This window comes from Tachyglossus aculeatus, chromosome 1, assembly GCF_015852505.1.
Source record: "Tachyglossus aculeatus isolate mTacAcu1 chromosome 1, mTacAcu1.pri, whole genome shotgun sequence".
Classification (NCBI taxonomy): Eukaryota; Metazoa; Chordata; class Mammalia; order Monotremata; family Tachyglossidae; genus Tachyglossus; species Tachyglossus aculeatus.
Window position 1 is genome coordinate 27,375,555 of NC_052066.1, and position 24,148 is coordinate 27,399,702.

Consider the following 24,148-nt stretch of genomic DNA (forward strand, 5'->3'; position numbering starts at 1 on the left):
TTAGATGGTGAACCCTGTGAAGACAGGGATTGTATCCCATCTGTTTCTATTGTATCCATTCCGGCATTAACACAGTGCATGGCACACGGTAAGCACAGAAAAAATATCACAATGAAATTAAATTCCTACACATAATGAGCACTTAAGAAATACCATGACTATCATTATTAGTATTAGTAGGAAGTGCAAGAGAGAGAGCAGGAGAGAGAGAGAGATGTATAGAAACCAAAGGGAGACAGTGGAGCAAAATTTCCCAGAAAACTGAAATCAAGCCTCTTGGAGAAAAAAGAAAATTACAAAGAAAAACTTGGCTCAATCGATTTTGATCTTGCCTGTGTCACTTCTTCTGCCACTTCCAGCCAATTCCTCCCCGTCTCCAGTAATTGAGGACTGCCTTGAGCTGAGAAAATCCAGAAAAGGGCAGGGCCAACCCGCTAGGGAAGGGCTACTGTTCACTAAGACTTCGTTTGCCCCCAGGATTGGCGGAGTGCAGTGCATGACGGTGGCCGGCTACTCCAAAGGTTATGGTTACCGTCCGGGACAGAGCTTCTCGGGGGAATACGACCACGCTTGGAATGCCGTTTACCTCCAAGGAAAATGGCACCTTCTGGACAGCACCTGGGGAAGCGGCCTGGTGGATCCTGTCACCACTAAGTTCACCTTCATGTAGGTACCACTGGGCCCCCAAGCCTGGGTGAGGAATGTGTGGGCGGCAGTGGGGGGCGGGGATGGAGGAGACGATTACTCTATTTATTTATTTATTTTACTTGTACATACCTATTCTATTTATTTTATTTTGTTAGTATGTTTGGTTTTGTTCTCTGTCTCCCCCTTTTAATAATAATAATAATAATGTTGGCATTTGTTAAGCGCTTACTATGTGCAAAGCACTGTTCTAAGCGCTGGGGGGGATACAAAGGGTTCACAGTCTTAATCCCCATTTTACAGATGAGGTAACTGAGGCTCAGAGAAGTTAAGTGACTTGCCCAAAGTCACACAGCAGACATGTGGTGGAGCCAGGATTAGAACCCACGACCTCTGACTCCAAAGCCCGTGCTCTTTCCACTGAGCCACGCTGCTTCTCTGCTTTTAGACTGTGAGCCCACTGTTGGGTAGGGACTTTCTCTATACGTTGCCAACTTGTACTTCCCAAGCGCTTGTGCAGTGCTCTGCACACAGTAAGTGCTCAATAAATACAATTGATTGATTGATTGATTGAGTTGACGCACTGTGACCTAGTGGAAATAACCAGACCCTGGGAGTCACAGGACCTGGGTTCTAATCCCTGCTCCACCGCTTGCCTGCTAGAGCAAGGGCTTGGGAGTCAAAAAGTTGAGGAAATTGAGCCCCGAGAAGTAATAAGAATAATAATTTTGGTATTTGTTGATTCCTTACCAGGCTCTGTGGTAAATGCTGAGATGTATACAAGCAAATCAGGTTGGACACACTCCCTGTCCCACATGGAGCTCACAGTCTTCATACTCAAGTGCTTAGAACAGTGCTCAGCGCTTAGAACAGTGCTTGGCACATAGTAAGCACTTAACAAATACCATCATTATTTGGTCAGAGTGGCTTAGTGGAAAGAGCACAGGCTTTGGAGTCAGAGGTCAATCAATCGTATTTATTGAGTGCTTACTGTGTACTAAGCGCTTGGGAAGTACAAGCTGGCAACATATAGAGACAGTCCCTACCCAACAGTGGGCTCACAGTCTAGAAGGGGGAGACAGAGAACAAAACCAAACATACTAACAAAATAAAATAAATAGAATAGATAGGTACAAGTAGAATAAATAAAGTAATAAATGCATACAAACATATATACATATATACAGGTGCTGCGGGGAAGGGAAGGAGGTAAGATGGGGGGGATGGAGAGGGGGACGAGGGGGAGAGGAAGGAAGGGGCTCAGTCAAACCCTGGCTCCGCCAATTGTCATCTGTGTGACTTTGGGCAAGTCACTTAACTTCTCTGTGCCTCAGTTACCTCATCTGTAAAATGGGGATTAAGACTTTGAGCCCCCACCCCCACCCCCCGTGGGACAACCTGGTCACCTTGTAACCTCCCCAGCTCTTAGAACAGTGCTTTGCACATAGTAAGCGCTTAACAAATGCCATTATTATTATTATTACCCATTTTACATTCATTCATTCAATCATATTTACTGAGCACTTACTGTGTGCAGGGCACTGTACTAAGCGCTTGGAAGGTACAATTTGGCAACAGATACAGTCCCTTCGCAACAGTAGGCTCACAGATGAGCAACTGAGGCCCAGAAACGTGAAGTGCCCAAGGTCACACAGCAGACAAGTGGCAGAGCCAGAATTAGAACCCAGGTCCATCCGATTCCCAAGCCCGTGCTCTATCCACCAGCCCATGCTGGTTCTTCAGTACATAAACATTAACTCATACTGAGACCTAGGGGTGACAGGCTTTCACTTTGAGTGTGGGGGTGAAAGAAGAGCAGAGAGATTTTAGTGGGTGAGGACTGGGCAGTGGAGCCAGGATTCAAAGAGCTAATGGGCCAAAAGATGCCATGTTTTGAGTTTGGCCTCTGTTGGTCACTGCCAGTTCTTAGCAGAGACGTGAGCTGAGCGAGTCCCAAGCGCTTAGTACAGTGCTCTGCACACAGTAAGCGCCCAATAAATACGATTGAATGAATAAGAGTCTGGAAGTTTGGCACAGAAAGCTGGCAGGACCATCACTCCCACTGGCCCCAGGCGCCTGAGCATGTAATAATCGATTAACCATTATGATACTTGTTAACTGCTCACTATGTGCCAAGCACTATACTAAGCTCTGGGGTACACGCAAGAGAAAACAGGCTGACATGAGATGACAACACGACATGAGAAGCAGCGTGGCTCAGTGGAAAGAGCACGGGCTTTGGACTCAGAGGTCATGGGTTAAAATCCCAGCTCCATCAATTAGCTGTGTGACTTTGGGCAAGTCACTTAACTTCTCTGTGCCTCAGTTACCTTCATCTGTAAAATGGGGATTAAGACTGTGAGCCCCCCATGGGACAACCTGATCACCTTGTAACCTCCCCAGAACTTTTAGAATAGTGCTTTGCACATAGTAAGTGCTTAATAAATGCCGTCATCTTCATCATGACTGTGAGCTGAGCCCCTTCATTCCTCTCCCCCTCATCCCCCTCTCCATCCCCCGCATCTTACCTCCTTCCCTTCCCCACAGCACCTGTATATATGGATATATGTTTGTACATATTTATTACTCTATTTATTTATTTTACTTGTACCTATCTATTCTATTTATTTTATTTTGTTAGTATGTTTGGTTTTGTTCTCTGTCTCCCCCTTCTAGACTGTGAGCCCACTGTTGGGCAGGGACTGTCTCTATATGTTGCCAATTTGTACTTCCCAAGCGCTTAGTACAGTGCTCTGCACACAGTAAGCGCTCAATAAATACGATTGATGATGATGATGATGATGAGCCCACTGTTGGGTAGGGACTGTCTCTATATGTTGCTAGCTTGTACTTCCTAAGCGCTTAGTACAGTGGTCTGCACACAGTAAGCGCTCAATAAATACGATTGATTGATTGATTGAGCTAATAGGTGAGAAAACTGAGGCCCAGAGAAGTGAAGTGACTCACCCAAGGTCACACAGCGTACAAGTGGTGGAGCCGGGTTTAGAACCCCAGTCCTCTGAAGGCCAGGCCCATGCTCTTTCCACTAGGCCACACTACTTTTATCCACGTCTTCTTCCTTCTGCTTGTGAAGCATTTTGGTGCTTGTTTCCCCATCAGGCCACAAGCTCCTTCAGGGATCTTGCCCTCTAACTCTATTGAATTATCCCAAGTGTTTAGTGCAGTGACCAGCACATAGCAAGTGCTCAATAAATTTGATTAATTGATCGATTCATTGATTGATTGATAGAAAATGGGGAGCACCAGGACTCTGGCTGGGGAGGCTGGTGTCCCAGAAGGCCGGATCCAGGAGAAAGGAGCGTGGCTCAGTGGAAAGAGCCCGGGCTTTGGAGTCAGAGGTCATGGGGGCAAATTCCAGCTCCGCAAATTGACAGCTGTGTGACTTTGGGCAAGTCACTTAACTTCTCTGTGCCTCATTTCCCTCACCTGTAAAATGGGGATTAAGACTGTGAGCCCCCCGTGGAACAACCTGATCACTGTGTAACCTCCCCACCACTTAGAACAGTGCTTTGCACATAGTAAGCGCTTAATTGATGCCATCATTATTATTATCATTAAGAAGAGAAGCCAACAACTGAGATTTCTCTCCCTGCCAAGGTCTCACAGCGTGGCTTAGTAGAAAGAGCCCAGGTTTGGGAGTCAGAGGTGGTGGGTTTTAATCCTACCTCTGCCACTTGTCAGCTGTGTGACTTTGGGCAAGTCACTTAACTTCTCTGTGCCTCAGTTCCCTCACCTGTAAAATGGGGATTAAGACTGTGAGCCCCCCGTGGAACAACCAGATCACTGTGTAACCTCCCCACCACTTAGAACAGTGCTTTGCACATAGTAAGCGCTTAATAAATGCCATTATTATTATTATTAAGAAGAGAAGCCGACAACTGAGATTTCTCTCCCTGCCAAGGTCTCACAGCGTGGCTTAGTAGAAAGAGCACAGGTTTGGGAGTCAGAGGTGGTGGGTTCTAATCCCGCCTCTGCCACTTGTCAGCTGTGTGACATTGGGTAAGTCACTTAACTTCTCTGTGCCTCAGTTACCTCATCTGTACAATGGGGATTAAGACTGTAAGCCCCATACAGGACAACCTGATTACCTTGTAACTACCCCAGCACTTAGAACAGCGCTTGCAAATGCCATCATTATTATTATTGTCACTGGTTGCTAGGATTAGAGAAGCATCATGGCCTAGTGGATAGAGCACAGGCCTTGGAGTTAGAAGAACCTGGGTTCTAACCGCGGCTCTGCCACTTTTCTGCTGTGTGACCTTGGGTGAGTCACTTCACTTCTCTGTGCCTCAGTTACCTCATCTGTAAAACGGAAATAAGACTGTGAGCCTTACTGATAATTAAGACTACAGGACATGGACTGTGTCCACTCTGATTAGCTTGTTATTCATTCAATCGTATTTATTGAGTGCTTACTGTGTGTAGAGCACTGTACTAAGCGCTTGGGAAGTATAAGTTGGCAACATATAAAGATGGTCCCAACCCAAAAACGGGCTCATAATCCAGTGCTTAGAACAGTGCCTGGTACTTGGAAAGTGCTTACGAAATACCAGAATTATTATTAGTATTTGGGAAAGTGGTATGCTGAGTCCATCAGACCTTATCTCCACGGTCTCATTCACCTGCCACACTAGCCCCAGGCAAGGTGCTTGTTTAATGATCGCAATACCTGTATCCAATACTAATTTCTTTTTATTTTGAAAAGAAAGAATGTTCCTTGCCTTTTAAAATTGAAATCTTGACATACCTCAGCACCCCTACACCTCTGCTTCTTAATTACCCATTTCAAAATCGCTTGAGGCTACAAGGTTGGTTTTGTGGGAATTAGACAGCACCTGCTCCTACCTCAAGGAGCTGCATAAAACTTTCCAGTTCACCCCTTGGAGTCTCAGACATAGGTCTAAGTGCGGTTATCCTAGCCAAGGGACTCCGGAGGTGAGCCAGCCTTTAAAAAAAATTATGGTATTTGTTAAGCACTTACTTTGAGCCAGGAACTGTACTAAGCACTAGGGTAGATATAAGATAATCATGTCGGAAGCAGCCCCAGGCCCCCAAAGGGCTCGCAGTCTCAATCTCCATTTTACAGATGAGATCACTGAGGCCCAGAGAAGTGAAGGGACTTCCGCAAGGTTACACAGCAGACAAGTCAGGGAGCTGGGATTAGAACCCAGGTCCATTCTCTATCCACTGCCCAAGTCATGGAAAGATCTGCGGGCAGGAAGGATCTCCCCTGCAGAATTGCCAGGAGGAGATTTGGGGACCCCAGTACAAACTGCATAGGAGCCTCTCAATCAATTAATAAATCAGTCATATTTATTGAGCACTATGTTCAGAACACTGTGCTAAGATCTAGGGAGAGTCCAAAACAACAGAATTAGTGGACATATTCCCTGCCTAAAACGAGTTTACAGGCTCTAGAGGGAGACAGACATTAATATAATAATTATAATAATTATAATAATGGCATTTATTAAGTGCTTACTATGTGCAAAGCACTGTTCTAAGCACTGGGAAGATTACAAGGTGGTCAGGTTGTCCCTCGGTGGGCTCCCAGTCGTAATCCCCATTTTACAGATGAGGTAACTGAGGCAAAGTGAAGTGACTTGCCCAAAGTCACACAGCTGACAATTGGCAGAGCCGAGGTTTGAACCCATGACCTCTGAATCCAAAGCCCGGGCTCTTTCCACTGAGCCACGTTACTTCTCAATATTAATGAATGAGTAATTTATAATACATAATTTATTAATTGATGTATTAATTTATAATACATAATTTAAAGTCATGATATAATTTAAAGATATGCCATCCTCTTGATGCCATCTCCATGCCATCCTCTGGGACAGTAGTCCCCCTGGCCTTCTTGGGGTTGGCACTGAGAGATGGGGGCAAAGCCACTAGCTTCACCCCCACAGTCTTATGGATAGGCAGGGGCACCCTGGCCTAAAAATGTCCTGAGAAAGAGCCAGGATGGTGTCTCCTGCAGGGGGAATGTGTCCAGTGTCCCCACCACCATGGATTTCTCATTCTCGCTGAGCCCTGGAGCTGGGTCCCCAGCCCCAGGAGGAGGAGCCATCTGCCCCCTACCACCCTTACCCTGAGTCCGCCTGGCAATCTGGGACATCTCTGGAGACAAAGAGGTCAGGAATCCCAGCCCGCAGCCTGTGACCCTTCTGGGTTTGGCCGGGGTTGGGGCAAGCTCTGGGCATATTACTCCCCTCCTCAAAAATCTCCAGGGCTTCCAATCAATCTGCGCATCAGGCAGAAACTCCTCACCCTGGGCTTCAAGGCTCTCCATCACCTCGCCCCCTCCTACCTCACCTCCCTTCTCTCCTTCTACAGCCCAGCCCGCACCCTCCGCTCCTCCGCCACTAATCTCCTCACCGTACCTCGGTCTCGCCTGTCCCGCCATCGACCCCCGGCCCACGTCATCCCCCGGGCCTGGAATGCCCTCCCTCTGCCCCTCCGCCAAGCTAGCTCTCTTCCTCCCTTCAAGGCCCTACTGAGAGCTCACCTCCTCCAGGAGGCCTTCCCAGACTGAGCCCCTTCCTTCCTCTCCCCCTCGTCCCCCTCTCCATCCCCCCCATCTTACCTCCTTCCCTTCCCCACAGCACCTGTATATATGTATATATGTTCGTAGATATTTATTACTCTATTCATTTATTTATTTATTTATTTTACTTGTACATAGCTATTCTATTTATTTTATTTTATTAGTATGTTTGGTTTTGTTCTCTGTCTCCCCCTTTTAGACTGTGAGCCCACTGTTGGGTAAGGACTGTCTCTGTATGTTGCCAATTTGTACTTCCCAAGCGCTTAGTACGGTGCTCTGCACATAGTAAGCGCTCAATAAATACGATTGATGATGATGATGATGAAGCAGAGCCTCTGACCCAACCTGGAACCTGGAGCGGGCAGAGAAACGGTGAGGATAGAGGAAGAGGTAGCACCTGTCTTTATTTACTCCTCCTTCCTCTTCCCGCACCTCCTCTTTCTCTTTTCCACCTCCCTCTCCATCTTTCTCCTCTCCACTAAATTAACAGTGGTATTTGTTAAGCGCTCACTATGTGCCAGGCACTGTACTAAATGCAGGGGTAGATAAGAGCTATCAAGTTGGACAAAGTCCCTGTCCCACATAGGGCTCACAAGCTTAATCCCATTTCATAGATGAGGTAACTGAAGCACAGAAAAGTAACTTGCTCAAGGTCACATAGCAGACAAATGGTGTAGTTGGGATTTGAACCCAGGTCCTTCTGACCCCCAGGCCCGTGTTCTTTCCATTAATAATATTAATTGTGGTATTTATTAAGCACTTACTATGGGCCAGGCGCTGCTCTAAGCGCTGGGGTGGAGACAAGCAAATTGAGCTCACCGTCTCAATCCTCATTTTACAGATGAGGTAACTGAAGGACAGAGAAGTGAAGCAATTTGCCCAGGGTCACACAGCAGACAAGTGGTGGAGATGGGATTAGAACCCATGACCTTTTGAGTTCCAGGCTCATGATCTATCCACTAGGCCATGCTGCTTCTCTTCCTCCTCCTCTACCTCTTCACCTTCCTCTCCTTTTCCTATTCTTCTCCTCCTCTTTCTCTCCTCCTCCTCTTCCCCCCTTCTTCTTATTCCTCTTTTCCTCCTCCACCTCCTCTCCCTCTTTCCTCCCTTTTTTTTTCCTTTTTCCCCTCCCCTTCCCCACCTTTTCCTTCTCGTCCCCCCCCCCCCCCACTTTTCCTCCCAGGTCCCCTCAAAACCCTGCGCTGTCAACACCCTGCCATAAGTTCACCCCACAAAGAGAATGAAAAGTTGGCACCCCTGACTGAAATCAGCATTATGACTCATAGACTTTGTCTGCCATGTGACCCCGGGCAAGTTACTTTCATTCATTCATTCGTTCAATCGTATTTATTGAGTGCTTACTGTGTGCAGAGCACTGTACCAAGCGCTTGGGAAGTACAATTCTGCAACATATAGAGACAGTCCCTACCCAACAACGGGCTCGCAGTCTAGAAAGGGGAGACAGACAACAAAACAAAACATGTGGACGTGTCAAGTCATCAGAATAAATAGAAGTAAAGCTAGATGCACATCATTAACAAAATAAATAGAATCGTAAATATGTACAACTAAAATAAACAGAGTAATAAATCTGTACAAACATATACACAGGTGCTGTGGGGAGGGGTTCTCTTTGCCTCAGTTCCTTCGTCGGTAAAATGAGGATTAAGATTGTGAGCCCCATGTGGGACAGGGACTGTGTCCAATCCGATTTGCTTGACTACACCCTAGCGCTTAGAACAGTGACTGGCACAGAGTAAGCTCTTAACAAATACTGTAATTATTCCTTATTATTATTACCCTATTCCAACCTTGCCTGCCTACTTACCTGCCTCCCTCCCACCCTGGTCCTATTGTGAAAAGGTCAGCCACTTCTCAGGTTAGTGTGGTACTGCCTGACTCTCTGGAACTGGCTGGTTCCCAGTGGGGGCCACCCTGGAGGCGACATTCACCCTAAAACTCCTGTTTCATCACTGGAGCTTTCCTCCATCCCTGTTCACCCCACCCCACATCCTGTCGCTGAAGACTCGGTCTTCTCCTACCCATCCGCTTATCTGTCCTCCCATCTCCTTGTCCAGATACAACGAATTTTACTTCCTCACCCACCCCGCCCTGTTCATCGAGGACCACTTCCCAGAGAACAAGAACTGGCAGCTACTGAAGCCGGCCCTGTCCCTCAGACAGTTCGAGAGCAACATGTACCACAAGAGTGAGTTTTACGTCAAGGGGATGCTCACCGCCCAGCCGGAGACCCCCATCATAAAAACAGGTAAAGGAGGAGGGCCAGACGGGTGGCTCACCCTCGAACGATCCCGGGCCTTGTGGAAGCCAGTCCCGGAGGACTTTGGGTCAGAGTCTGAGCTCGCTGTCGGTCGGCCAGTCAATCGTATTTACTGAGCGCTTACTGTGTGCAGAGCACTGGACTAAGTGCTTGGGAAACTACAATACAACAGTAAACAGACATAGTCCCTTCCCACAATCAGCTTACAGTCTAGAGGACTATAGGCGGCCCCTACTATGCTGGGATGGCCAGAACTCAGACTTCTAGGAGGGGAAAACGTACTTAGTAGTGCTGTCTCTGAAAAAGTAGAAGCCGAATGGTCAGGTTCAAATGGATGGATGGGACCATTCATTCATTCATTCATTCAATTTGTAATAATAACAATAATAATGATATTTGTTAAGAGCTTACTATGTGCAAAGCACTGTTCTAAGCGCTGGGGAGGTTACAAGGTGATCAGGTTGTCCCACGTGGGGCTCACAGTCTTAATCCCCATTTTACAGATGAGGAAGCTAGGGCACAGAGAAGTTAAGTGGCTTGCCCAAGGCCACACAGCTGACAAGTGGCAGAGATGGGATTCGAACCCATGACCTCTGACTCCCAAGCCTGTGCTCTTTCCACTGAGTCATGCTGCTTCTCACGGTATTTATTGAGCCCTTACTGTGTGCAGTAATACGAGCTTGGGAGAGTGCAGTACAACAATAAACAGACACATTCCCTGTCCACGGCGACCTTAAAAACGAAGGACCCAAGACCCAGAGAGGGTTTGGGGGAGCAGGTCCGCCACCAGAGCTTCTCAACCCGGTAAAGCCTGGATCAGTGTGTGCTCAGCAGCCAGCCCATCCCCCTGTCCCCACTGCTGCTGCTGTCACCTCCACAGAGGGTGGACGCTTCTTCCCTGAAGTTCGTTCGGTGAGGCCTTGGCCATCCTCATGTACTTCCAGCTCTGGGGGAGAAGCCCTACATCTTCCGCACCCCACTTATAGTGCTAACGATGGAGGGTGTCACAAGGTGTGACCACCAGGGCCTCAAAAGCACCAGGAGGAGAGTTTTGGGGGGTGAAAGGGAATTGAGGGGATGGAGGAGCCCTGTCTTCCCTCCCCCATTCTGTTCTTCCTTTCTGAGAGAGACGATTGCCCCTATCACTACAGAACAGAGCTGACCCAAAGCTTCCCAAACCCATCCCCATCCACCGACCCACTGTACTTGTATATATTTCTCCACATTTATTACTCTATTTTATTCATTCAATCATTTATTGAGCGCTTACTGTGTGCAGAGCCCCCACTTGTAAGCTGTGTGACTTTGGGCAAGTCACTTAACTTCTCCGCGCCTCAGTTACCTCATCTGTAAAATGGGGATTAAGACTGGGAGCCCCAGGAGGGACAACCTGATCACCTTGTAACCTCCCCAGCACTTAGAACAGTGCTTTGCAAATAGTAAGCGCTTAATAAATGCTATCATCATCAAATGCTATCATCACTGACCGACCAGAGCGAGTGGCACCCCCAGTTGGGGCTATAGTTTCCTCAGTTGTCATCTCTACTATCTCCGGGGAAGTGTTTATGTGGCCGACATCCCTCCGTCGTCCTCAAAATGGCCCCCTCTTCACCGAGGTATCGCTCACCATCCCGGAGGGAGCGTGGAGTTGGATTGTTTCAGCTCCTTCTGTCATTTCCAGCAGTCCTGTCATGCTTTACAGTAATGCTTAGTTAACTCTGTTGGATAAATTCACCCCTACACAATTCAATCACTGTCATAGCCAGCCCCATTAAAACCAGCCAGAACATGAGGTTGAGAAGCAAACTTCATTTCTAGCTATTTATTTCAGAGCTTTTGAACACTGCCATTTTTTTCTGACACTTTCCATAAATCTTGCAAAGGGTGGGAGACGTTTTTCTCTGGCATCTCCCGGTTTTCTCTTAGGATGTTTTCATCCCTTTATTCCTTCTTTTACTCTTACATCTAATCTCAGGACTGCAAATGACCTTCCAAATGAGTTTTTGCATATCCCATCCCCTCCCTGTTCCAGACCAGTAGATCCAGGGCCCTTGATGAGCCCCAGGAAAGGAATTATCTCCACCACCTCCCTAGACAATGCATGGCAGTGTCCAACAACCCCTCACCTGAAAGTTCTGCACAGTGTTTAACCTCAACTCCTCCTGCTTCCATCTACGCTGAATGTCCTGCCTTCAGTCAATCAATGGTAATTATCAAGCACTTCCTGTGTGCACAACACTGAGCTAAGCATTTCAGTGAGGATGGAGCACAGCTGGAATTTTCTAGGCCTCTCTGCCTCCCAGCATAGCTTGGTATATACCGCACAGGCCTGGGAATCAGAGAATCTGGATTCTAATCCCAGCTTCGCCACTTGCCTGCTAAATTACCCTGGGAAAGTCAGTTAACTTTTCTGTGCCTCAGTTTCCTCATCTGTGAAATAGGAATTAAAAACCTGTTCTCCCTCCAACTTAGACTGTGAGCCCCATGAAGGACAGAGACTGTGTCCAAGCTGATTATTTCTTATCTAACCCAGTGCTTAGTACCATTTTTTTAATGCTATTTATTAAATGTGTACTATGTGTCAGGCACTGAACTAAGTGCTGAGGTAGATTCGAGCTAATCCAGGTGGACACAGTCGATGTCCCACACGGGGTTCACAGAATTAATCCCCATTTTACAGAGGCGGTAACTGAGGCACAGAGAAGTTGAGTGACTTGCCTAAGATCAGGCAGCAGACAAGTGGCAGAGTCAGGATTAGAATCCAGGTCCCTCTGATTCCCAAGCCCAAGCTCTAACCACTAGATGATGTTGCTTCTGTGACCACAGCTCCCCCAAACCTGGGCGAAGAAATGCGGGAGGCAGCGGGGGGTGGAGAGGGAGTTGGAGGAGGGGGTAAGAGGTGACAGATGTTAGGCAGTGAGGCCTAGTGGAAAGAGAACGGGCCTGAGAGCCACTTGCCTGCTGTGTGATTTTAGGTAAACCACATAGTAAGCACTTAACAAATACCATCACATTTTCCTCTCTGGCATACATACTTCAGGCTTCTCTACTCTGGGATCTTTGAGTCCAATTCTAGGCTCCCAGGTTTTCTTCCAGGAAAGCTTCCCCTTTGGTTTGGCATTTGATCAGTGACTGGATGGGTTTTGAGCTCTCCTCCGAGAGGCTGCCCTTTGATTTCAGGTGTGCATGCGTGCGTGTGTGTTTTTCCTATTTCTAAAGCCTGGCTGGACACTGTGTCCAGCCTCTCCTTGGCATTGGGCTCTCCCTCGCCCTTGGCTTTGCATGGATTTGTCAGAGCCTTTCACATCTGAGATCGGAGCCCCCACTCCACTCCCCCATGACAGAAGCATCTTTGCAAACTGTAAATGATTCTCTGCAGAGGCTGGACAGAGGCCATCTGTGTCCTTTTCAATCCTGCTGTACTCCCTAGGTGGCTGCAACGGCATCGACTAGGTGACCCTTCAGCTTTCAAAGCTTCATGGTTTGGTGCTCCCTTGATTTGATTCCCACCTCTCTTATTCCTTTCCCAGGGAGGGCAGGGCAGGACAGGCTTTTCTCACTCCTTTCTCAGTTTCAACGCAGACGAACTCCAGAAAAGCTCTTAGTTCCGGCTTTCCGGGGCCTCGGGAGGTCACTGCTGGACTCACAGCTTTCATTTCTAGCTCATCTCTAGTGATCGTTCTCCAATCGATCTCCCTTTCCTCACCTTCTCAGCCTCCTGAGGAGACTCTTAACAGGATCTTTGAGGACCCGGCGCTGTTTGGTTCTTTTTTTTTTTAATATGTGAAGAAGATGAAGATTCCGGTCACGGGTGCATGGAGAGTCTTATGATCAAAATGCGCCCTGAGGTATTTAGTCCATCCCCCTGCCTTTACACTGGGTTGCACGTGAAATCGCCCGGCAGGCAGAAGTCTATCCTGTTTTTTTTTATTTGTCGTTCGGGAAGGTGAGTCCATGACTTCCCTGGATAACCCACTACTTAAAAATCAAGGTTCTTCCTTCTGTCCAGCTATGATCCCTTCAATCCCACAGGTATAGCTCAGTGGAGGAGAGAGAAGAGCTGACATTCCCTCCCTCCAGCAATAACCCTCCATCTGTGATGGATGCCCCTCCTTCTCCTTCTCCTCTTCATCTCCCGATAGGATCTCCATCCTGCAGCTGCGGTTGGGTGGGAGCCTGCTGCCTTTAAGAGCCTGGCCAACCCCCGGCCTGAGGAGGCAGGGGCATCGAGAGGCCCTAGGCCACAGTCTACCGGGCAAATCACCGGAGACACAAGTCACCTCACTTTCCCCTCTCCAAGCACCACTTTGCTCCCATTAACCCGGGTTTTGGAAGAGGTCAGAGGTCCACAGGTTTGCCTCCCCCTCTATGAATGTCTGTCTCCCTCTCTAGACTGTGAGCTCGTTGTGGGCAGGAATGTATCTGTTGTTATATCATACTCTCCCAAGCTCTTAGTACAGTGCTTGCAATTGGTAATCGCTCAATAAATATGATTGAATGAATGAATGTCCTGGCCTGGCCTGTTCAGATCACACCTGATTCTTTAGCCTGGCTGGACTTCTCTTGCTGCCTTTAAAAATCTAAAAAATATCTGCCAATTTATAAGAATAATAATTGTGGTATTTGTTAAGTGCATATTATGTCCCAGGCACTGTAGTAATAATAATAATAATGATATTCATTAACCGCTTACTATGTCCCAAGCACTGGTTTAAGCAATGGGGTAGATACAAGATCATCAAGTAGGACCCTGTCCCTGTTACACATGGGCCTAGCAATTTTAATCCCCATTGTGCAGATGAGGAAACTGAGGCATAGAGCAGTGAAGTGATTTGCCCAAGGACACACAACAGACAATGGGCCTCAGTTACCTCATCTGGGAAATGGGGGTTAAGACTTTGAGCCCCATGTGGGACAACCTGATCACCTTGTACCCCCACCCCGCCAGCGCTTAGAACAGTGCTTGGCACATAGTAAGCGCTTAACAAATGCCATCATCATCATCAACCTAGGTCCTCTGACTTCCAGGAACGTGCTCTTTCCACTAGGCCTTGCTGCTTCATATGCTAAACTTGTGCTAAAATAATACTTCTGCTCTTTGTATATTGTCTCAGTTTGGGATTGGGATTCTTCTTTCAACTGTACCTTCTTCCACCCATGGGGAATTCTCTTTTTCTCCGTTCCTTTGCCATCCCTCTGCCTCCCTCTATCTATCTCCCTTTCTCTCCATCTCTATCTCTCTCTTCTCACTGCTAAAGCCCTTTTATTTCTCTGAAGCTTCACAGGAGTTCAAGATCTCTTGCACTCACACCTCCATCTGCCTGTGGGTTTTCTGGTGTGTGGAAGAGGTTATGGTCTACAATTTGTTGCCATGGAAACAAGCCCAGGGAGGACTCTCCGGACCATTCAGGGAGGCCTGGGTGAAGCTGGGATTAAAACTCGCAGGAGCCCAAACTTCCAGCCTCTGCCCCGATTCGCACCACCATTACCCAGGGCTCAGGAGTTCAGGTCCAAGAATCAGCATTGCCATCCCTTGCATACTAAGCCCTCACAGATCAGCCCTCCTTTAAAAAGAATATTAAAGTCCCATCAACAATAACAATAATAATAATGGTATTTGCTAAGCACTTACTATGTGCAAAGCACTGTTCTAAATGCTGGGGAGGTTACAAGGTGATCAGGTTGTCCCATGGGGAGCTCACAGTTTTCATCCCCATATTACAGATGAGGTAACTGAGGCCCGGAGAAGTTAAGTGACTTGCCCAAAGTTACACAGCTGACAGTTGGTGGAGTCAGGATTCAAACTGATGACCTCTGACTCCAAAACCCGGGCTCTTTCCACTAAGCCACACTGCTCAGGGCTGGAAACTAGGCAGGATTTACCATCATCCCCACTAGGCATTAATGCAATTACCAAGCCCAGAGAGCACTCAAAAAGACTCCCGAGGGCAGGACGTCCAGTACATCTCAATGTCCCCATGCCTTCAATTTAAGGAGGAAAATCTCGGTCTTGAAAATATCCTCTTTAGTGCCTTTTATTTTTTTTGGAATCGTATTTGTTCAGCACTTACTATGTGCCAGGCATTTACTAAGCGCCGGGGTAGGCACAACCTAATTAGATTGGATCAATCAATCAGTAGCATTTATTGAGCGCTTATTGTGTACTGTGAGCTTGGGAGAGTACAGTTTAATAGACACGTTCCCTGCCCACAACAGTCTAGAGGGCACAGCGTGGCTCAGTGGCAAGAGCGCAGGCTTGGGAGCCAGAGGACATGGGTTCTAATCCCGACTCCGCTGCTTTTCTGCTGTGTGACCTTGGGCTAGCCGCTTCACTTCTCTGTGCCCCAGTTCCCTCATCTGAAAAATGGGAATTAAGACTGTGAGCCCCACATGGGACAACATGAATACCTTGAATCTATCCAGTGCTTAGAAAAGTGTTCGGCACATAGTAAGCGCTTAACAAATACCATCATCATCATCATCATCATGTCCCATATGGGGCCCAGAGACTTAATCCTAAGATGAGGAAACTGAGGCACAAAGAAGTTAAACGATTTGCCCAAGGTTATGCCGCAGACAAGTGGTAGAGCTGGGATTAGTACCCAGGTCCTCTGACTCCTGGCCCACACTCTTTCCACTAGGCAACACTGCTTCTCTATTGTGTGGAGGAAGGCATCACTTAAGGGTCTATTTATTATTATTATTATTATTATTATTACGATAACAATAATAGCTGTGGGATTTTTAAGTGCTTACTTCTGTACTAAATTCTGGGATAGATGCAAGATAATCAGATCCCACAAATGAGGCTCTTAGTACAGTGCAAGCGCTTAGTACAGTTCTCTGCACACAGTAAGGGCTCAATAAATATGATTGAATGAATAAATTAGGCTCAAAATCTAAGGGGGAGGGAGAACCTGCATTCAATCACCATTTAAAGATGAGGAAACTGAAGTAGAGAAGTTAAGTGATTTATCCAAGGTCACCCAGCAGTCAAATAGTGGAGCTGGAATTAGAACCTAGGTTCTCTGACTCCAGACCTCTGCTCTTTCCACTAGGCAGTGAGAAGGCCAAAAAGTAGAACTGTGCCTGGTACATAGTAAGCACTAAACAAATATCATCATAATTATTATTATTATTTCTCTTAGTAGTTCTTGAATTCAGCCGAAACTCTTGAAAAGAATTGTTTGTGGTGGAGAAACAACATTCATTCATTCATTCAATCGTATTTATTGAGCGCTTACTGTGTGCAGAGCACTGTACTAAGCGCTTGGGAAGTACAAGTCGACAACATATAGCAATGGTCCCTACCCAACAACGGGCTCGCAGTCTAGAAGGGGGCGACAGACAACAAATGCACATCATTAACAAAATAAATAGAATAGTAAATATGTACAAGTAAAATAAATAGAGTAATAAATCTGTACAAACATATATACAGGTGCTGTGGGGAGGGGAAGGAGGTAGGGCCAGGGGGATGGGGAGGAGGAGAGGAAAAAGAGGGTGAGAAGCCACTTTAGCCTCATGGGAAGGACACAGGGTTGAGAATCAGAAGACCGGATTCTAGTCCTGGCTCTTCCACTTGCCTGTTGGGTGATCTTGGGCAAGTCACTTTACCATTCTGTGCCTCAGTTTCCTCATCTATAAAACCGGGATAAAATGCATATTCTCCCACCTCTTTAGACTGGGAGCCTCATGCAGGACAGGGTCGGTGTTTGCTCTGATTATCTTGTATCTTCGGAAAACAGCATGGCCTAGTAGAAAGAGTATGGGACTAGGAATCAGAGGACATGGGCTCTAATCCCAGCTTTGCACTTATCTGCTCTGTGACCTTGGGCAAGTCACTTCACTTCTCTGGGTCTCAGGTCCCTTATCTGTAAAATGAGGATGAAGATTGTGAGTTCCATGAGGGACATGGACTGTGTCCAACCTTGTATCTACCCCAGCACTTAGAACCGTGCTTGACACATAGTAAGCCCTTAACAAATACCATTATCATTATTATTATTATCCCAGAATTTAGCACATTGATTGGCTTACGGTGCTTAATAAATACCATTATTTTAAAAAGTAATAATAATAATGGACCTGCATTTTCAACCTCTGCTCCTCTAATATAGCCAAGCCACCTGATCCAATGGGTCAGAGAGCTGTATGCTGCTCAGGGCTGGGGTAAAGCTGAGAGTGAAATCAAGGTGACTGTTTTAGTGCCGGGCTCCTGGAGGACTCTGATGACTTAAAATAAATGTAGAAATGCGGTCCCCCTTCTGGTATGAACTGTTTCTGGAATTTAGAGATTACAAGTTTCACCTGCTGTTCCCCTGACCATCAAGATAAACTTTTCACCAGGTGAACGGTCATTATTAATATTAACATCTATTAGGCACTTATGGTGCAAGAGCCCTCACAATGGGCAAGCCCTTGTATCAAGTGGCTGGGTAATTACACAACAATCAATTTAGGCCCGATCCCTGGTCCCCAGGAGGTTCGCAATCCAAATAAAGTAGAGCTGCCCGACAGAAAAATTAAAACACAAACCAGACCAAAATGAAAGGGAGTCTGTTGGGCTACCCAACAGGAAAATTAAAACATAAGGCGGACCGAAAAAAAGCAGGCTCAAATTCAACAGTGCTACAGTCCTCACGGTAGAATAGTTGTTTCCCACCACTTGAAAGGACAAGCTGTGAGCAGCCAACCGCTTCCGGCAAGCAACGTTTGATGAGAAACAACAGTTTTGGTGATCTTCCCGATGTTCAAAGCCCTATGTGTGGGGGCTCCCGCCCCTCTGCCCTCTGCTACTGGTGGGGTGAGGTCAGTCTGCCCTTATGGCAGCAGCCTGGTAAGGGCCATAAACCCCACTATACCCTTCAGTCTCTCTGCTTCTCCTCAGTTCCCTCAGTGCCCCACCGGAGAGCAGAGAACAATTAATGTGTTCAGATTAAGGTGGAAGACCCTGGTGGCTCACAGTCACACCTGGTCTCCCAAATATCGTCTTCCGCTTCTTCAGCAAGAACATTTCCCCCAAGATCGCGACACACAATTCCGTAGGATTCTGGGAAACCATGAGGAAAGCATCATCCTCTTAAATGCCACCCTTTTGCAGATAGGGTCAGCAGGCAAGAATCGTCCCCCTCAAAACCGATAACCCTCTTGAGAAGGAACAGGTCAGGGATGTGAAGACAGTTCTCATTACCCACGCCTCTGTAGGGCCTCGAGGGCAGGGAGAGCATATTCACTGGAACCCAGAAAGAGGCCCCAAATCTCACCAGAGTCTGTCCTTTCAGCCTGTTTCAGTCTGTCAGTCAGTCGGTCACATGCACATAGTAAGCGCTTAATAAATGCCATCATCATCATTTACTGAGTGCTTATTGTGTGCGTAAGTGGTTGGGAAAGTACAATACAACAATTAACAGATACAGTCCCTGCCCACAATGAGCTGATGGTCAAGAAAGGGAGACAGACATAAATATTATCAAATTACAGATATGGACATGAGTGCCGTGGGGCTGGGAGGGAGGATCGACAGTAGGTGAGCAAGGAGCTCAGAGTCGGTCTGAATTTCACCTTCCACTGCTGAGAGAGCGGGAAGGGCCTCTGCATGCACGACGGGTCCATGTGGTCCCCGAATAGTGATGAGGGTCTGCACAGCATGAGGTCACCTCCACTAAACACAGGTTTTTGCTGCCATGGAGAATTTGTTCTGTCGGGGGCTGGTCTGGGCTCAGCAGGGAAGTCTGCTGTCCAGGGCTTCCCAGGCCCGTTCCCCCATGGGAGGCGTTGCCTAGTAGATAGAGCACAGGCCTGGAAGTCAGAGAACACGGGTTCTAATCCCAACTCTGCCACATCAGCTGTGTGACCTTGGGCAAGTCACTTCACCTCTCCATGCTTCAGTTCCCTCATCTGGAATGGAGGCACCAACTTTGGATTCCAACTTCGGCTTCACTGACTCTGTCCTCTCTTGGTTCTCCTCTCTATCTCTCTGGACATTCATTCTCAGTCTCCTTCATGGGCTTCTCCTCTGCCTCCCACCCCCTAACTGTGGGGGTTGCTCAAGGTTCAGTTCTCAGGCCCCTTCTATTTCCCATGTACAACCACTCCCTTGGAGAATTCATTTGCTCCCACGGCTTCAACTACCATATCTATGCAGGTGACACCCAATTCTGCATCTCCACCCCTCAGGCTCGCCTCTCCTCCTGTCTTCAAGACATCTGTATTTGGATGTCCTCCCGTCACCTAAAGCTTAACATGTTCAAACAGAGGTCCTTATCGTCCCCCCCACCCCAGCCCTGTCCTCTCCCAAACTTTCCCATCACTGTAGATGGCACCACCATCCTTCCTGTCTCATAAGCTCATAACCTTGGTGTTATCCTTGACTCCTCTCTCATTCAACCTACATATTCAATCCGCCACCAAATCCTGTAGGTCTCACCTTCACAACATCACTAAAATCCACCCTTAGCCCTCCATCCAAACTGCTACCACGTTAATACAGTCACTCATCCTATCCCACCTAGATTATTTCATGAGCCTCCTTGCTGACCTCTCAACCTCCTGTCTCTTCCCCACTCCAGTCCATACTTCACTCCGATGCCCGGGTCATCTTTCTACAGAAACGTTCAGGACATGTCACCCCCCTCTGCAAATAACTCCAGTGGTTGCCTATCCACCTCCCTGTCGAACAAAAGCTTCTCACCATTGGCTTTAAAGCATTCTATCACCTTGCCCCCTCCTACCTCACCTCACTTCTCGCCTCCTACAACCCATCCAGCACACTTTGCTCCTCTGTGGCTACCCTTCTCACTATGCCTTCATCTTAGTGGACCCCTGGCCTATGTCCTACCTCTGGCCTCAAATGCCCTCCCTCCTCAAATCTGACAATTACTCCCCCCACTTCAAAGCCTTACTGAAGGCCCATCTCCTCCAAGAGACCTTCCCAGACTAAGCCCCACTTTTCTTCATCTCCCACTCCCTTTGGCGTTGCCCTGACTTGCTTCCTTTGCTCTTCACCCATCTCCCTGCCCCGTAGCACTGATGTATATATCTGTAATTTCATTTATTTATATCTATGTCTATTTCTGTTGATGTCTGTCTCCCCCACTCTAGACTATGAGCTTGTTGTGAGCAGGGATGGTCACTTTCTATTGCTGTAATGTATTTTCCCCAAGCGCTTAGTACAGTGCTCTGCACACAGTAAGCACTTAATAAATTTGACTGAATGAATGAATGAAAATGGGGATAAAGAATTCTGACCCCCAAGCCCTTGCTCTACTACGCCATGCTAAGCACTTAAGAAATACCATGATTATGATTTATAATAATAATAATAATGATGGCATTTGTTAAGCACTTACTATGTGCAAAGCACTGTTGTAAGAGCTGGGGGGGATACAAGATGATCAGGGTGTCCCACGTGGGGCTCACAGTCTTAATCCCCATTTTATTCATTCATTCATTCATTCAATTGTATTTATTGAGCACTTACTGTGTGGAGAGCACTGGACTAAGAGCTTGGGAAGTACAAGTTGGCAACATATAGAGACGGTCCCGACCCAACAACGGGCTCACAGTCTAGAAGGGGGAGACAGACAACAAAACAACATATATTAACAAAATAAAATCAATAGAATAGTAAATATGTACAAGTAAAATAGAGTAATAAATCTGTACAAACATATATACAGGTGCTGTGGGAAGGGGAAGGAGGTAGGGCGGGGGATGGGGAGGGGGAGAGGAACAAGGGGGCTCAGTGTGGGAAGGCCTCCTGGAGGAGGTGAGCTTTCAGCAGGGCTTTGAAGGGAGGAAGAGAGCTAGCTTGGCAGATGTGCAGTGGGAGGGCATTCCGGGCCAGGGGGAGGACGTGGGCCAGGGGTCGATGGCGGGACGGGAGAGAATGAGGCACAGTGAGGAGGTTAATGGCAGAGGAGCGGAGGGTGCGGGCTGGGCTGGAGAAGGAAAGAAGGGAGGAGAGGTAGGAGGGGGTGAGGTGATGGACAGCCTTGAAGCCGAGAGTGAGGAGTTTCTAACTGAGGCTCAAAGAAGTTAAGTGACTTGCCCAAGGTCACACAGCAGACATGTGGCGGAGCCGGAATTAGAACCCATGACCTCTGACTCCCAAACCCGTGCTCTTTCCACCGAGCCATGCTGTTTATTATTATTAACGCAGCATGGCATAGTGGATAAAGCACAGACCTGGAATTCAAAAGCTCATGGGTTCTAATCACATCTCTGTCCCTTGCCTGTGACCTTGGGCAAGTCACTTGACTTCTCTGTGCACCACTGACCTCATCTGACAACTGGGGATTAAGACCCTGAGTCCCATGCGGGGCAGGGACTATGTCCAACCCGATTTGCTTGCATCCGGTACTTAGTACAGTGCCTGGTACATAGTAAGTGCCTAACAGATACGATAATTAATTAATTGACCAACGCCTCTGGCTCCTTCCCCCCACAGTGAACGGGAAAGCCACGGTGTGCGTAGAGAGCTGCTCGCCGACCCCCTTCATGTTCATGCTCAACGGCAAACAGGAACACGGCCTCATGACGCTGAAGAAGAACGGGATGAAGCTGGAGGTCTACCCGCGGGCCGTCGGGAGCCACAAACTGCAGATCTTCGCCAAAGGCACCACGGATGACTACAGCTCCGTGCTGGAATACACGGTGGAGTGCCAGGCCGTGGACGGCGGCGCCCCGCTCCCCCGGGACCTCCACCAGCCCGTGGGGCCCAGCTGGTCTTCCGAGCGGGCGGGCATCCTGAAGCCCTCCCACCCAGACCCGGTCATCCACACCAACGACGGGCGCTGCTCTGTCAGCTTCGCCGTGGAGGAGGGAGTCAGCGTCTTGGCCTCCCTGCATGGCGACCACGAGCGCCTGAGCGAGGAGGAGCGGAGACGCCACATCTTCCAGCTCCACCGGGAGAAGCGGACCGAGTTCCGGGTCCAGCTCCCCTACGCGGGGAAGTTCGCCCTGAAGATCTTCGCCAAGAAGAGGGCAGACCCGGGGAACTACGTCTTCATCTTCAACTACCTCCTCTGCTGCGCCAACGCTGAGGTCGAGTGGCCCGTTTTCCCCGAGAGCTTCGGCAACTGGGGGCAGGACAATGAACTGCTGGAGCCGCTCTCGGGGGTGCTCCCGGCCAACCGCAATGTCCCCTTCAAGCTGAAGTTGCATGGTGTGGCCGAGGCCCTGGTGCAGGGCCAGAATGCCTGGCCCCTCGCCCTGAGCCGCGATGGCTACTGGGAGGGCACCTGCAACACCGCAGGCTGCCGGGAGGTCTACGTCATGGTCCTGGAGAATGCCAACCACCAGTTTTACTCCTACATCTTGAAATACAAAGTCAAGCCTCAATGACCGCCCCTCCCTCCCTCCCCAGACCCTCACCCCGTCACCCGTTGCCCCCCTGGGACTAAGCACCACCCTCTCCCAGTGGCCAAACTCCATGAGGTGGAATCGACTGGGATAAACAAGGAGGAAGGAGGAATGCCACGTTTTCCAACGGGGAGAGGACCGGGATGGTGGTCCGGGGATTCCGGTTCAGGTCTCGGTTTGGTGGATGCCTCCCTCGGTGACGTCAAGAAGTCCCACTGGGCCTCGGGGCCCTCACTGGCAGAACTAGCCCCAGCCTGGGATCTCGGTAGGGGGTGGGGACTTGGGGGAGGAGGAGGAGGAGGAAGGGGGCGGGAGGTGGACTGGCCCAGATTGGCCACACGTGACACTCGGGGGGCTTCTGCGACCTGGAAGTGGCGGCGGAAAAGGTGCCCACCCCCAGAACCCAAAACACCCATCCTTCCGGTGGCTCAGAGTGCTACTCTCTGGCATGCACACTTGGGTGGCCAACCCCGACCCACATCTGACCTACTTCCCTGACGAGTGGCCGTGAGCGCACCTGAGAAGATAGAAAGGAAAACGCCTTTGTCTCCGGGAGAGACTGACTGCTGTCCCGTGTGATTAAGAGACCACCCAGGCTCCTTGAACCAACCAAACAGACGGGAAGCCAGAATCTACATGTTCTTGGGGACTGTTGCAAACTCCTCGCCCATATTCCTCCTCCTCCTCCTCCCCCCTCCTCCTCCTCCTCCCCGTGCGGAGGCGTGACATATGACTGCCAGAAAAGAAGGGGTCTTAACAGGATCATCAGCCCATCGCACCCCCTTCTAGGCACCTGGCATCTCTTGAGGGGTTGGGGGGAATCGCCTAAAGATGAAGCCAGTGAGGCCCTCACTCCAAAATAAAGGTGGCATTCAGCCATGATGATGATGACGGCATTTGTGCCAGGCACTGTTCAAAGCACTGGGGTGGATACAAGCTAATCTGTTTGGACACAGTCCCTATCCCCTATTGGGCTCACAGCTCTAATCCCCATTTTACAGATGAGGGAATTGTACAGAAAAGTTAAGTGACTTGCCCGGAGTCACACAGCAGACAACTGGCAGAGCCGGGATTAAAACCCAGGTCCTTCTTATTCTCAGGCCCGTGCTCTGTCTACTAGGCCATGCTGCTTCCTGCTCAGACTCTCAAATCAGTAACAAAAAACAGAGGTTCCCCCAACCTCAGAGCAGCCCACTTTGAATGTAATCTGCATCGTCGTCCTCCTCCTCTTTTTGACGAGGCATTCAGTTCTGCCAGAACATGCAATTTTCACTCCCCATTGTGGC

The 24,148-nt window shown here is 48.5% G+C and overlaps 1 protein-coding gene across 4 annotated transcripts in view; it reads left to right on the plus strand.

The window, feature by feature from the left end:
* The window catches only part of KY (kyphoscoliosis peptidase), a 103,863-nt gene extending 81,019 nt beyond the window's left edge, over positions 1 to 22,844 (plus strand). For all 4 annotated transcript variants that reach the window (XM_038749755.1, XM_038749768.1, XM_038749759.1 and 1 more), the window contains 3 exons: positions 478 to 666; positions 9,295 to 9,485; positions 21,949 to 22,844. In XM_038749755.1, the coding sequence (XP_038605683.1) occupies positions 478 to 666; positions 9,295 to 9,485; positions 21,949 to 22,844 (1,276 nt within the window). The remainder of the gene's footprint in view (positions 1 to 477; positions 667 to 9,294; positions 9,486 to 21,948) is intronic.
* Positions 22,845 to 24,148: the final 1,304 nt, after the last annotated feature.